Source organism: Perissodus microlepis, chromosome 3 (genome assembly GCF_051167445.1).
Source record: "Perissodus microlepis isolate ML-2025 ecotype Zambia chromosome 3, ASM5116744v1, whole genome shotgun sequence".
In the NCBI taxonomy this organism is placed as follows: Eukaryota; Metazoa; Chordata; class Actinopteri; order Cichliformes; family Cichlidae; genus Perissodus; species Perissodus microlepis.
Window position 1 is genome coordinate 44,931,658 of NC_140463.1, and position 15,605 is coordinate 44,947,262.

General features: G+C 42.1%; 1 protein-coding gene across 1 annotated transcript; it reads left to right on the forward strand.

The window, feature by feature from the left end:
* Positions 1-6,537: 6,537 nt before the first annotated feature.
* Positions 6,538-9,228, forward strand: LOC146391663 (uncharacterized). Its single transcript, XM_084918986.1, has 7 exons — positions 6,538-6,785; positions 6,902-6,973; positions 7,074-7,192; positions 7,296-7,356; positions 7,472-7,566; positions 7,677-8,542; positions 8,639-9,228. Exons 1-7 carry the CDS (start codon positions 6,750-6,752, stop codon positions 9,226-9,228), a joined length of 1,839 nt encoding a protein of 612 aa, XP_084775112.1. The 5' UTR covers positions 6,538-6,749.
* Positions 9,229-15,605: the final 6,377 nt, after the last annotated feature.

Sequence of the window (15,605 nt, forward strand, 5' to 3'; positions counted from 1 at the left end):
ACTCCATGGATGGTCAGGAGCTTATTTGTCTTGATGTCAGTGCCTTCTATCTCTTCCTTTGGTCAACTTATTATCCCAGCTGGGTACCTGATCACAGGCAGGACCAGTGTTGGGTAAGTTACTTTAAATTAGTAACTTAGTTACATTACTAGTTACTTCTATCAAAAGTAACTCAGTTACTTCAAGTTACTCGTTACTTTCAGAGTAACTAGTTACTAGGGAAAGTAACTTTGGTTTTACTCAGAATTCTCTTGTTAATGTGTTGCTTCCGTAACTGGATACCCAGCAAGATTGCCAGTCTTCTAGCTTGCTTACTTGCCACAAGTGCACTGTGCCACCTACCAATAGAAAGGAAAAAATAATGTGCACATTTCCACAAGAGAAATCCCACGCCTGATTCTATCCTAGCCTGCTTTTTACATCCAACACAAAAACTGCAGTCGTGGTGCTTTCGATTGTACTCAGAACTCGGAAATTCTGCCTTCTGAATAGGAAGATGCAGGTAACACCAGACTGAAGATGAGCTGCATACAGAGCTGGACTGGGACAAAAAAATCGTCCCGGGCATTTTGACTAGAGACCGGCCCACCATTATAGGAAAAATCATAAAGCCTTTGAATGAAAATAAACACTGTTGTGACAGTGATGTACACTGTTCTGATGGTATATATGTATCAACCTATCAATTGTTTGTTGTCAGACTCAGATAATTATTTTTTTAAAAGTGAGACATTTTAAATGAGAATAAGAAAGTATTTCCTTGTGCCCCCCTCTCCCTTTTAATGCCCTACATGGACCCCTGGCAACACTTTACTAGACCCGCCCCTGCACAGTTACCAGCTGTCAGCTACTTAGAAAAGGATCCTGGTGTTATTTGTCTCTCAGAAACAGTTCATAACTTCCCTTCAACTCATTCATGTCACCTAAAAGGTAAACCTGTTTCTCCATCACAGCTCTGATGATTCAGTAAGGACATCTCCTGGTTTCATCTGCATGTTTCCCTCTCACCACATATCCAAACCGATATCATGACCAGCAGGTTTACAGCTGTGGCTCCAGCAAACATCAGCTGATACTAGAAATTAATATTAAATAAATTCTAACAACAGCTGATCAAGCTTAAAAGTGCTGCTGTTGTTTACCGCGACATCCGCTGGTTTCCTCTTTCTGGCGCAAAGTGGGCGATAAATAAACAAGAGAGAAAAGCCAATCGGCTGATCATTGATCAGTTTCATGATTGAAGTAGAATCATGAGAGGGAGGGTGAGAGGATGAGAGAAGAAGAGGCAGCTGTGCAGCGTAAACACAGAATAACTCCAGCTTTGTGTCTTTTTCATTGTAGCTGAAGTCCGGGACAAACTGTGTTCCTTTTCACCTAAATACGAAACCCGTAATATTTTCTCTGAATACAGACGATTCCGTTTTTTACAGGACGGTTGGCAACTCTAATAATTAACCTTATGAACAAAATAAAGTTCAACATCAGTAACATAGCACCCACCCAGCTGTATATAAACTCCGTCATGCTAGCTAGCACGCAGTACGAAAAAGTCAGCATAACGAAAATAAACTCCACCTAAACTTGGTTCATATCTGACCCAGATGGACTGCAGGTTATAACTTCTTACCTGAAGTTCAGTTCACCTGACACTCTCGGACCAGCGGCCGCTTCGGGTCTCTCCTCTTGCCTCCCTTTTCCTTCATCCACCTGCTGGCCTCCACCACTTGCTAATGTTATTGAATCTGTGGAAGCTCCGCGATAGCCACCACACGAAGTAACGAATAACGAGCCTATCTAAATCCCAGTAACGAGTAACGCGTTCCCGGTTTTGGCATAATAACTAGTTACCGTGCTCGTTACCACAATAATAACGTAGTTACTGTAACGCGTTACTTAATAACGCGTTAGTCCCAACACTGGGCAGGACGTAGGTGTTGATAGTCCACATCTTGTTCTTACTGTTCAGCTGACTTCTCAGGACTTGCCTGGCCCTCTGCAGGTACTTGGTGGTTTTTGAGCGACCTCTTCATGGTTCCCATTTGCCTGTGGGATCCTCAGGTACTTGTAACTGTGCTCTATGTCTGCAATGTTGACCCAGGTGGGTGGAGGTGGCCGGCAATGGAGATGAACCCTTTCAGGTGGCAAGGCAGGAGGCTGGAGCTGACAGAAGCAAAGGAACTTAGGTGGTCCCACGTTGGTGACAATGGAAGGTCTCCGTGTCAAGCATCTGGTGTCCGGAGTAAGTGTCTGGCCGTCCGGCATCCAGCAATGGCGTGGCAGACGACAGGTGTCTGCTGCCCGGCATCCATCAGCATGTGGCAGCCATCAGCATGCATCATCCAGCGGCAACGCGTGGCAGGCAGTAGCAGTCCAACATCTGCCATCAGACAACATTGTGGTAGGCAGCAGGTGTCAAGTGGCTTTTGTCCTGCGTCTGGCATCGGCGTGGCAGGCAGCAGGTGCCCGGCATCTGGCGTCTGGCATCTGGCATTTGGCGTCTGGCATATGGCGTATGGCATCTGGCATTTGGCGTCTGGCATATGGCGTATGGCGTCTGGCATCTGGCATTTGGCGTCTGGCATATGGCATATGGCGTCTGGCATCTGGCATTTGGCGTCTGGCATATGGCGTATGGCGTATGGCGTCTGGCATATGGCATATGGCATATGGCATATGGCATATGGCGTCTGGCATATGGCGTCTGGCATCTGGTGTCTGGTGTCTGGCATCTGGTGATGGCTTGGCAACCTGCAGGTGTCTGGCAATGGTGTGGCAAGTGGCAGGAGTCTGGCTTCTAAGATTTGGCGTCCAGCAGGTGTCTAGCGTCCTATGTGCCAGGCAGCAGGTGTCTGAGCTACTGACAAACTGGGCATTGCCAGTGGGGAGCTTGTGCAGCTCAGTACGTGGATGCCCCATGAACAGAGCAAAGGAGTGCAGAGGAGTGAGCACACATAATCCTGATTACCCTGATGTGCATTAAAAGCTCGCCAGCAGGAGGACTGTGTTGACAGAACCAAAGGAATTTAGGTGGTCCCACACTGGTGATAATGGAAGGTCTCTGGGGGAAAATAGGTGTCCAGCGTCTGCTGTCCGGAGTCCCGCGATGTCGTGGCAGGCGGTAGGTGTCCAGCGGCAGGTGCCTGGCATTCAGCGACAGCGTAACAGGCGGCAGGTTCCTCTGTCCGGCATAAAGCTACAGTGTGATGGGCAGCAGTGTGGCAGGTGACATGCATCAGCCATCTGGCATCTGGCCACTGAGTGGCGTGTGGCGACGATGTGGCAGGCAGCAGGTGTCCAGCTTCTGAACCTAGACTTATGGCATTTTTTGCATCAGTCAATGTTTGTCTCCGGACTGTGGAGGACCAAGGGAGAACCCACATAGGCACAGGTAGAACATGCAAAGACTACACGGAAAGTCCCCAGATGTCTGCCAGTTTGAAAATAAAAATGTTAGATTTAACACCACAGAGCATGTTATAAAGTGCACATTATCAGCATTCTCAAAACATCCTCAGAATGCTACCCTCAAAGCATCACATCTTGGTTTAACTTCTAACTTTACAAGAACATTATCTGAAATGATAAGCATCCCTCTAGAGTACTTTGACAAATGATTAAAACTTTCAAAAATAATGTTAGAGCTTGTAGATCATGTTTGCCAGTATGGACCGGGACAAGCCTGACAATGAAAGTTCTTGAAGTCCACACAAAGTCCTTCTAAAAAAGACTCTTGTTAGTAAACCAGCCTCTCACTGATTAGTTCTCAGTCCATGACCTGTTTTGTGTGTTTTCTACAAACTTGAGCAGATATTGGGTCTCTTCCTCTGCAGGTTGTCTTGCATCAGTTATAAATCTTATTATAGCGGTGTAATCACCAAAGCAGTGCAATTTATGCACCTAAAAAAACCAAGACTGTGTGTGTTCTAAGTTCCATGCACCAAGACGTGACGATCGGTGACGGGAGAAAGAGGAAACCCAACACGATAACAGACTATAACCACATGAAGGTATGTGAATGTGTGTACAATTTTACACCAGTGCTACAATGTTTTCTGATGTGTGTTATACAGGCCTATAGAAAAAAAACATATACTCATGACTCTCTCTCTCTGCTTTTACAGTGTGGTGTAGACGTGTTGGACCAAATGGCACGGATGTATTCCGTAAGAGCAGCAACACGCAGGTGGCCAGTAGCGGTTTTCTACAATATGCTGGACCTGGCGGCGGTGAATGCCTACATTTTGTACAAGGCATGTACAGGGTGGACAGGCAAAAGAAGATTGTTTCTGAGTCTTCTAGCTCAGCAACTTCGTTGCCGATTCATGCAGCACAAGGAAATATTAGCACAGAGGCAGGCTGCTGAAGCTGCTGCAGCTGCTGAAGCTGCTGCAGCTGCTGTGCCAGGGACTGTAAAGACAACGCAGTGCCAGGTGCAAGAGAGCTGCAACAGGAATCGCAGCAGGTTTACCTGTGCAACATGTCAGAAATTCACCTGTGCCAAATGCAGGGATGATGGACACTGGGTCTGCAAACGCTGTAAAGTTTGAAACACTTTGAAATAAAACAGACTTGTGTACCCATATATTGTGAATGTGTGTCTTTTGTATGTAGGTTGTAACACAGAGGTTTGGCCTGCCTTGGATCTGAGTAACAAATGCCAATGTTGCACAAACACACACACACACACACACACACACACAGCAAATCTGCATTTATTTGTCCCACAAGTGGAAAATCTGCATTGTCATTGCAAAAAAGTGGACAGTGCAAGACAAAAGCAGCTAAATAAAAACTGTACAAAGAGCACGGTATAGAAAGTGCACTATACAAACAATCTGGAAACATAAATATGGACACGTGTATTCAAAAATATTGGTGTTTGTATACACACACACACACACACACACACACACACACACACACATCTATATCTACATATATATATATATATATATATATATATATACATACACACACACATATATATATAGATATAGATGTGTGTGTGTGTGTGTGTGTATAACTAGACTTTTTTGCAAATTATGTAAGGTATATAAATATATGCACAACTATATAAATATATGCACAACTCTGTGTATATGTGTTTATGGACAGGCATGCAATGTAGTGACAAGAAAGTAGCCTTGCAGGGAAGTGCTAAAAATTTTTTTAATTTGTAGTTCTAAATAAATTCTAACTGCATTTAGGACGTTTTTTACTCACTTTATGTCTCTTCCACGATGTTATTTCTCTCTCCCACAGCGTAGGTCACAATAACATTAGCATGACCAATTATGCAAATTAGGCGATGACGTCATTTGGCGACTTCTAGCGACTTTTAGGACAGCTAATAGCGATTTTCCTTACTGAGGAGTTGGCAACACTGATCTCTCATGGTTGGGGATTGGGGGAGGGTGTGTTTGCACAACAAAAACAGGAGAACAATGAAGCTGAAGACCTGTGAAAATCTTAGCGGGGTGCCAAGAGGTGTTAGGGTCGGGGGAATTTACGCAAATTTACATATATATATATATATATATATATATATATATATATATGTATATATATATATGTGTGTGTGTGTGTGTGTATATATATATATATATATATATATATATATATATATATATATATGTATATACACACATATAGCCTGTTCCCTGTTAAATCCAGAATTGAATTCAAAGTCCTGCTCCTCACATACAAGGTCTTAAATAATCAGGCCCCATCTTATCTTAATGACCTTAATACCATATCACCGTATTAGAGCACTTCCCTCTCACACTGCAGAATAACTGGTTTCTCCCCTCTTCTATGGAACCAGCTTCCAGACTTGGATTTGAGAGACAGACACTATCTCTACTTTTAAGATAAGGGTTCAAACTTTAATTTTTGCTAAAGCATATAGTTAGAGCTGGATCAGGTGACCCTGAATCCTCCCTTAGTTATGCTGCAATGGGTGTAGGCTGCTGGGGATTCCCATGATGCATTGAGTATTTCTTCTTCAGTCACCTTTCTCCCTCACTATGTGTTAATAGACCTCTCTGCATTGAATCACACTTGTTATTAATCTCTGTCTCTCTTCCACAGCATGCCTCTTGTCCCATCTTCGTTCTCTCACCCCAACCACTCCTGGCAGATGGCCGCCCCTCACTGAGCCTGTTACTGCCGGCGCTTCCTCCCTGTTAAAAGGGAGTTTTTCCTTCCCACTGTCGCCAAAGTGCTTGCTCATAGGGGGTCATATGATTGTTGGGTTTTTCTCCTTGTGTATATTATTTTAGAGTCTACCTTACAAAGTAAAGCGCCTTGAGCTGACTGTTGTTGTGATTTGGTACTGTATCAATAAAACTGAATTGAATTGAAATAACATAAAAGGACATAATGCTGCAGGTTGGCTTTCTTTCTTTTCTGATTCACCAGTTTGTATGCATCTTTTCACAGGAGTGACCTAAGGACGGCTGTAGCCTACCCTTATTTACTTATATAATGAACAACATATAGTGTAATGTAGTATAAAATAGAGTGTTTTCTTTTAATTTAATGACATAAAGCAGGGATCAAATGTTTCCATGGTGACTGTTTTAGAATTGTGCATTTTTAAATCTGCATCAGACTTGAAAAAGAGCTCATCTGTGCAAGAAAAACCATCAAGTTAGGAGTATTTTCATATCTACATTTGATCTTACACAAGTTTTGAAGAGTTTTGGAAAGTTTTTCTTCCCCAACTGTGATAGAACAGCAGCGTTTTAATGGAAGCCAGTAAAGGGATCTACAAACCCATCAGGGTATGTGACACTTTTTGTTTTTACTGCATTTTTGAAGAATTTGATGTAGTTTTAAAAAGCTGACAAACTGAGAATCAATTTAAGTTACAATGAGTAATGTCTTATTTCTTTGACAGGTGCTGTTCAACACACCCATATATAACACAGCTGTGGAGATCTGCTGGTATCTACCAGGTTACAGGGCTCAGGTAAGACCCAGATCCATCCAAACCAAAACTCAGATAAAATGTCAGGTGATTTCTGAAGACCTGGGAGTGATGCTGATTAAATGTCTCCTTTTATTTTTAGATTGCAATGATGACGGAGTTCCTCAGACTTCAGAAGGAAAACCAAATACCATCGAGCCTCACTGCAGAAGATATGGGAGATCTTTTGGTGGAGAGGAGCAAAGAGACAGTCAGAGAGCAGTGAGTTACTGTGACACCTACAGACCATCCACCTCACACCTGAAACTGTTTGTGCTGAAGTGTAAATGCTGAGAGAAAACCTCTCTTTTGTTTTCTTTTGAAGACTTTGGGAGTTTGAATTGGAGGGTTTGGAAGAAACAGAAGCCAAACCTCTTCTGAAACTGGTAAGACTAGAAAACTCACAAGAGTTTTAGTCATTTGGAGATTTTTATTTTTTTTTTTACTACAATTACATAACCTCTCAACAAAACTGCAATGTAAACATGCTTTCTGTTTCAGGTGTGGGCAGTGAACACAATAAATAAAATGAGGGACATCGAGTTTCAAGCCCGGATGCTGCTGGAATTTCCAGAGGCCATACCTTCTAAATTTCAGTGAGTCACCTCTGACATAAAATCATTAACAGTCCAGCTACAGTATTTCAAAATTTCTGTTATTTTTTAAAATAGGTGTAAAAGATCATTCTTATAACTTTATTCTGCAGAACACCTAAGCTCCTCAGCAATGTCAGGAAGTACATTGACCTCCTTAAAGAGAGGCAGCAGGACGCACAAACCTCCAAACTGTTCACTGCAACAGACGTGGTGATAGAGGTGGTTCCCCGTGTCCTGCATGGCTTCTGGAAGCTTCCTTCTTACCCCCTACTGAACATGTCCTCCCAAAAATTGAGCATCCTCTCCACCAGTGTGACAAAGGCCACTTTGGATCGAGTGTCCAAATCTCTCCTAACAATGGAAAACCAGGCCATCTTCTCAAGGTCCATCAGAGATGACATGGTGCAAAGTATCCTGTCTGAAGTCAGAGAGAAATATTCAGAAAAGATTCTGCTGAGCCACATTGCAAACTTTGCACCAGGACTACTCAGGGCAATTTCTGATGTAGCAAAGATGAGCATATGCCAGATCTTCCAGCCCCCTTGTGAAAGTCCAGTAGTGTCTGATGTTCTTCCAACTAAAGAACTTCATCCTGAAGGTCTGCTGAAGTCAGATGTTCTTCCCACTTCCCAACCTCCAGTTGAAAGTTCACGAATTGCTGATATTTTTTCCACTCACGAACCTCCTTCTAAAAGTTCAACAAAGGCTGATGTTCTTCCAGCTAAAGAATCTGCTCATGAAAATCTGCTGATGTCAGATGTTGTTCCTCCTAAAGAACCACAAGAACCTGCTTGGGAAAGTGTTCTGAAGTCAGATGTTCTTCCTACTTCCGAACGTCTTTTTGAAAGTTCAACAAAGGCCGATGTTCTTCCAACTAAAGAACCAAAAGGACCTGATCGTGAACGTGTTCTGAAGTCAGATATTCTCCCTACTAAAGAACCACAAGAACCTGCTTGTGAAAGTGTTCTGAAGTCAGGTGTTCTTCTTACTTCCGAACCTCCTTTTGAAAGTTCAACAAAGGCTGATGTTCTTCCAACTAAAGAACCTGCTTTTAAAAATCTGCTGAAGTCAGATATTCTCCCTACTAAAGAACCACATGAACCTGCTCCTGAACGTGTTCTGAAGTCAGATGTTCTTCTTACTTCCGAACCTCCTTTTGAAAGTTCAACAAAGGCTGATTTTCTTCCAACTAAAGAACCTGCTTGTAAAAATCTGCTGAAGCCAGATGTTGTTCCCCCTAAAGAACCTCAAGAACCTGCTTGTGAAAGTGTTCTGAAGTCAGATGTTCTTCCTACTTCCGAGCCTCTTTTTGAAAGTTCAACAATGGCTGATATTCTTCCCACTGGAGAACCCGCTCGTGGAAGTCTGCCAAAGTCAGATGTTCATCCTACTAAAGAACCTCTCATTGAAAGTTCATCAAAGGCCGATGTTCTTCCTACTAAAGAGCCTGCTTCTGAAAGTCTGGCAACGTCTGATGATCTTCCTAGTGAGAAACTCCCTTCTGTATGTCTATCCATGTCTGAGCCAGTTGTCTCTTTTACTAATAATTCAGAGAAGTCTGACAACATTAAAATCAAGGAGAAAAAGAAGGAAAAAAAGGGCTTCTTCCAAAAATTCAGAGCCCTGTTCTGTTGTTGCTTCAGACCCCAAGAAACTGACTGATTTTGAGAATCCAATCTGTTTGTTCTAACTCTACAAAATCAAATAAAATGATTAATCAATATTTTTTCCATGAGTCTGCATCTATGATTAAAGAATATTTTTCCTTCAGATGTTTATAAGGGTTCTCAAAATACCTCCACAAGTCCAACAATTGTTAACATATTAGTGTTGTTATTTTTAAGAGAATCTGAACTTATTCTTACTCTTAACATATCAACAGCAGTAACTGAAACCTGGAAATGAAAAAAAAAGTTACCAACAATTATTAACATTGCTTCACATCTTTGTTTAGTAATGGCCCAGATACACATTGGCACATAGCAGGACCTCAGTGTTTATGGGTATTCTTCAGGACTTAGGAATATTAATAAAAGGAGCATCTACATGCCACAAAGCTGATGAGAACCACAAATGTCTTCCAACATCCTCAGATTTGTGTTTTACAATTAAGAGGAACTTTGCATAATGTTTGCCATATGCTCAAATCCTCAAAGGTCTATTATTTTTCATAGTTTGTCCTTTCAACCAAAGTTAAAAATTTCTGCGGACATCAGCAGTTTATTCTTTTGCAATCAAACTCTTAAAATTAGAACATTTCCACCAAACCTGGGTGGGTGCTGGAGCTCCAGGAAGGAAAACTCAGAAGAGGAGGAAAAACAGTCCAAAGAAACAGTTCAGGAGGCCAACCGCATGGCCATCAACTGAGACAGTTCAGTTCAGGAGGCGTTTCTCCCATTGAAAATGCTACGTCCAGATGAACAGATCACCCTTTTGGGATTTCTACCACGTATTTATCAGGAAGAAACCTCTGGCAGAAACAGGCTCAGGGAGGGGCGGGGCCATCTGCTGCGACCGGTTGGGGTGAGAGAAGTTAGACAGGATAGAAGACATGCTGTGGAAGAGAGACAGAGATTAATAACAAGTACGATTCAATGCAGAGAGGTCTATTAACACATAGTGAGTGAAAAAGGTGACTGAAAAGGAAAAACTCAATGCACATCAATGGGGATAAAAGTACATCCTCTGCCGGGTCTTTTTGAGGATGGAGTTGATGTTGGTCTCCCACTTCAGGTCCTGGGAGATGGTGGTACCCAGGAACTTGAAGATCTCCACAGTCGACACCAGGCTGTCTGATCTGGTGAGGGGGAGAAGTGTTGAGGGATGTCTCCTGAAGTCCACTGTGATCTCTACAGTCTTAAGCGTGTTCAGCTCCAGATTGTGCTGACTGCACCAGAGTACCAGCCACTCAACTTCCTGCTGGTATGCAGACTCATCACCATCCTTGATGAGTCCAATGATGGTGGTGTCATCTGCAAACTTTAGGAGTTTAACAGCCGAGTTCTTGGAGGTGCAGTCATTATTCACTTTACTCTTAGTGATCCAGTGGTTGTGTATTCTGTGTCTGCTGACATGGGGTTTGAATCCACATATATTTCCATTATACTTTCATGCAGCTGTTTTTCTTAAATTTATGGTGTACATATTAGTTATCAATGAAATTCACAGTTCTCTCTTGTTGTGCATATATATTTTTGCAGTCTCTCATAGTATTAAGTGCCTGTGACCCTTTTTCTTTTACTTCATTTATTTTAGGCTACTGTACTATTTTTATTTTTTCCCTTCTGGGATCAAAAAAGGAACTTACCTCCCAGTCCAGGGAGCTCCCGGTCCATGCCACTTCTTCATCATCATTGAAGAAGTGGCTTTAGACTGTAGGTGTAAATAGATGAAAGAGTTGTGGCCTGTGATTTGCTTAGCCAGAGATTGTTTGGTTTCCCCGATGTATACGTCACAAGAATCCTCTTGACACTTAACCACAAACATTTTATGTTGCTCTGTTTGTGCTAGTAGACCAGATCCATGGCCTGAACTAATTTTTGTCATGAGTGATGAAAATACAGACTCTAAATGAACAGAATCATTTTTTTATTTTACTGCCTGAGTTTCTAACCACACATCACTCACTTTGGCGAAGCCTACCTAAAACTACTATGTCAGTACAAATAAACAGCATGTACGATGACAGAGTACAAGAACCACCTGATTCATCCTCAGATAAAGAAAGAACAAGATTACACCTAAAAGGCTTCAAGGGAAATCATCTCTTAAGGGCCAATGAGCTATCAAAAGAAGATACTGGGCATGTGCCCAGGGACCATGTCCCATCCAAAAGGCAAACAGGGCAAAATAACAGACTTTTATTCAGTCAAACTTTAGCTCTCAAAAACAATAAACTATCAAAACATTGATATATATGTTTTATCATATCAAAATATATTGTGGTTGTACAACACTCAATTCGTAGAAGATACAGTTTTCTACTTCTATGAAAAAAGGAAGGACATGCCCAGGAAACTGAGTTACTTCAGTTGATTTCCTTTGGTTAACCTAGTTGCTGTAGCTGAAGGTATAGCAAGTCCCTCAAGCTCAGGTCCTCTACCAGAGGAGTTTGAAAGTCTTGTGCAGTATCTTAGCTGTATATAGGACAAGACTGTTCAGGATGTCTCTGTCCAGTTCCTGGAATCTGCTTGAGCCCCTCTTCCACTTTGGAAATTACAGCTCATAATGCTTCTATAACCACTGGGACCACTTTGGGCCACGTCTGCTCCAGTTGTTACTTTAGTTCCTGATAATTCTCTATTGTCCCATGCTCCTTCCTGTTGCTGTCCACTGGCATTGGCACATCTTGTCAACCACCATTATGTTTGGGTGGTTGGCCAGCAGCTGCTTGCCTCTCTGGAACTCAAAGGCCCAAATGACCTTAGCCCTGGTTTTCTGAACCCCCTTTGGTGCTGTCTCCCATTAGAGCTTTGGGGACTTCTAGTCGATATTTAGCACAGATGTTCCTGTACACACTCCCAAAGTCAAGAGTACTGTGGCCCACTTAAAAAACAGAAAATCACATGGGGCCCATCCAATCTTAAATCTTAACAAGAAAGAGTGATGTATTTCCTTGAAAATTTTGTTCAAAAAATTTGAATAAAATCTGACTCTTCACAAGGTTAATTATGGAGTTCCACAAGGACTGATTCTTATATAGTGCTTTTCTACTCAATCTGAGCACTCAAAGTGCTTCACATAACTTGTACATTCACCCATTCCCACAAGCACTTTTTTCTAAGGTGTTTCTAAGTATCTTGCCCAAGGATATTTGGCATGCAGTGGTAGCACTTAAATGCTTCTTTAAGTGCTTGATGATTTGGTGAACTGCCTCTATGTCAGTGGTTCTCAAAGTTTGTGGCACGCCCCACTAGTGGGGCTCAGAATTCTGACAGGTGGGGCGCAAGTTAGCTGGCAGAAAGGTCATGCAGAACGAATGTTTAGCATTGGAATCACTTTTTTGGCAGAACTAAGAAATTCATGGCAGTTATGTGAATAATATGTGCATCCACTGAAAAGGTGCAGCCCAGTGTGTAACGCAACAGCCGCAATAAAGAAGTGTACTGAAAAGTGCGAACATGTGGTCAAGTCTGTCGGGCATCATTTGCAGTGGTGCTAAAACCCAGGATTGGGGCACTGGTTTCGGCCCAACCGAAGTTTCGACCCGACCACATGTTCACACTTTATTGCGGCTGCCAACTTACACACTGCAGCTTTTCGGCTACAGCCTACACACATCAAGAACAACAGAACCCAGTTCATTCTGTTTTAAGCCGGCGAGGCGTGATTGGGGATTGTGTTCAGGTGCATCCGTCCCCTCCGCAACCGCGCCGCAGACCACGCCCCGCTACAGCTCTGCAGTGAAAAACAGGCTCACTGTAGCTACAAAGAGTGAATAGTACTGTCACTAAATTATATATTTTTAATCTCTGTTCACAAGTTTCTGGATTTCTTTTTTTTTTTTATAAGACTAAGACTGAAATTTATTTTCCATGTTTGGAAATGTTCACATTCTGTTTAAGTTGTTGCTTTTTTGAAGAAGTGGTGCAGACTAATGAGGCAGTCTAGTGACAAAAGTTACAAATAGTTGTTTAAAATGAAAGTTGTTTGTTTAAAACAAAAATTACTGAAGGATTCATTGTGAATGACTTTATCTAAATAAAGTTGCAGCTAGGCTTTTCTGTCATTGTTTTGTTTAGATGGCGCGGGAAAAGGTTTGAGAGGGAGCTGAGCTGGGCCCCACTAAAAGTTTGAACCTCAAATTGCCCCTGCTTGGCCTCCAGTAACAGTGAGGAATCTTGTAGTCGTCTTTGACCAGGATATGTCCGTCAGTGCGCATATTAAACAAATACATAGGACTGCTTTCTTCCATTTGTATAATATCTCTAAAATGAGAAATATCCTGTCTCAGAGAGATGCTGAAAATTAGTTCATATATGTATTACTTGTATGTTGGACTAATTCATTATTATCAGGATGTCCAAAAATCATTGAAAAGCCTTCAGTTCATCAAAAATGCTTCAGCAAGAGTACTGACAGTTGACTACTCTTCTTTGACACCCTTTGAAGTCCAGAATTTAAAATACCATCACATACAAGGTCTCAAATAATCAGCTCCTATATTATCTTTAAAACCTCATAGCACATCGTACCCCATTAGAGTACCATGCTCTTAGACTAGTGGTTTGCTCAAGGTTGCGGTTGATGTCTCACTCAATTTTGGCATAGAGCTTGATGTCATCTATTTACAGGAGGTGGCTGATGTCACTCCACTCCTAAATCACTGCTGAATCTATATCTGTATTCACTCTTAGTGTTGAGAAGGTTTTAGGAGGTTGAGTCCTTACAGAACAGCCACGGGGTCAGTGCATCATCTTGGAATATTCCACACTTGATGGTGACTTGTGTCACTGCCTTCGAGTTGGCCTCCAGTGTTGTATTCCACAGTCCCACTGAGTTCCTGATCAATGTTATTGGCACACTATTAGCCTTATACAAGGCAAAGCACCCCAGTAACCATTTGTAGGGTATTGAGTTCTTGTAGTTGATGGTAATGCTCAGGTTGGTCTGGCTGGCCTTAGAGCTCTATCCACCAGGAGCTGCTGTTTTGACCCTTTGCTGTTATTTTCAGTGCCTTTCGGAGATGTGATCATCTTCATCTTGATTGCTACAATGCAATGAGATGAGCTTCCATGTTGTGGAGAGGCAGGCAATCTGCTGGGAGTTTGATAATGCTGTACTTTTGTGGGAATCCATCATGATTATGATTGTTCTGCCCTGTGTTAGCTAGTCTGTTGTTGGCAGCCCTCTTTGTGTCTCTAGGCAAACATGGTGTACCATTAGCTTGTTCAGCCCTTCAGCCCTTCAGATCCAGCCAATAGGTATGGATCATCAGGTCCTGGTTCTTAATTCAGGACACTAATTGTTGAATGTCTGCCTTTGTGATCTTAGGTGTTTCTTTCTCTGGGAGGTTGCTGTGGTCTTCTCTTAGGTCCACCAGCTGAAATGTGGGGGTATACAAGTGTGGCCTTAGTCTTTTTTCAGAAAACTTTAATTGGTTAACTGTCATTAATCTATAGTTTTCAGTCACGTGACTACCCTGGCAGGTAAAACATTATTCCATTGTGACAACCAATCAGTGGACAGTCAGATCTACTCCAGGACAAAAGGTTGTTTTTTTTTGGTGTGAGGGGGTATCTAGCCAAGACTACTTGGATCATCTATCCATGGAAAAAAAATGGAGAAATGAAGAGAAACTATGAATTTTGGAGACTTGTGATCCATATTCTGCCCCAGCAGCTTTATTTAAATCCCTGAAAATAGCAACGTCTCTCCCACAGCTCCATTTCGGTGACCTCTACATGTAACTTGTAGAGAATCCATCACCTAACACTGCTGCCAGGATGCAAGCTTTCAAAGTACAGACAGCTAGATGTATTTTCAGTCTGGATGGGTAAAATAATGGCGCTGTGTGGGAGGTGAAGAACAAGAAATTGCTTATATGATTAAAGCAAAGGTAAGGGCTACATATCTAGCTTAAACCAACTACCACACACAAATCTTATCTTTTGTTGACTTGGACTTTGACCAGAAAAGTTCCAGTAGTATTAATTTATTACTTTAATGTCATGCCATGAGAGTTGAGTATTTTTACACTGCAAATAATTCCTACAGTTTAAAGAAGCTGCCACTGACAGAAGGGGTTATTGCGCAATTTGACCTGTAAGGGAGGTACTCTGTACTCTGGGTCCTTCTGGTAGCTGCAAATAAACATTGATGAGTGAATCTGATAGCAGAGCAACTATGTGACATTTCGACTAAGTTAATCTCAAAGACATTCAGAGGATGGTTTGAGGGCAGACCTCACTACTGTTTTTGACCGACAGGTGGGCGTGTCCCAGAAGGTCTGACATCACGTGCATACTATGGACAGAACACCTGTGTGTGTGTAGTAAACTAGCAAAGTTGTGAATAACTACATAAATAACAATAGCATC

Bases quoted from the DNA above. Each gene is read 5' to 3' on its own strand.
- LOC146391663 (XM_084918986.1), top strand. From the start codon at position 6,750: ATGGAAGCCAGTAAAGGGATCTACAAACCCATCAGG. The intron at 6,786-6,901 runs GTATGTGACACT...TTTCTTTGACAG, and splicing joins GGATCTACAAACCCATCAGG to GTGCTGTTCAACACACCCAT. The intron at 7,193-7,295 runs GTGAGTTACTGT...TTTCTTTTGAAG, and splicing joins AAAGAGACAGTCAGAGAGCA to ACTTTGGGAGTTTGAATTGG.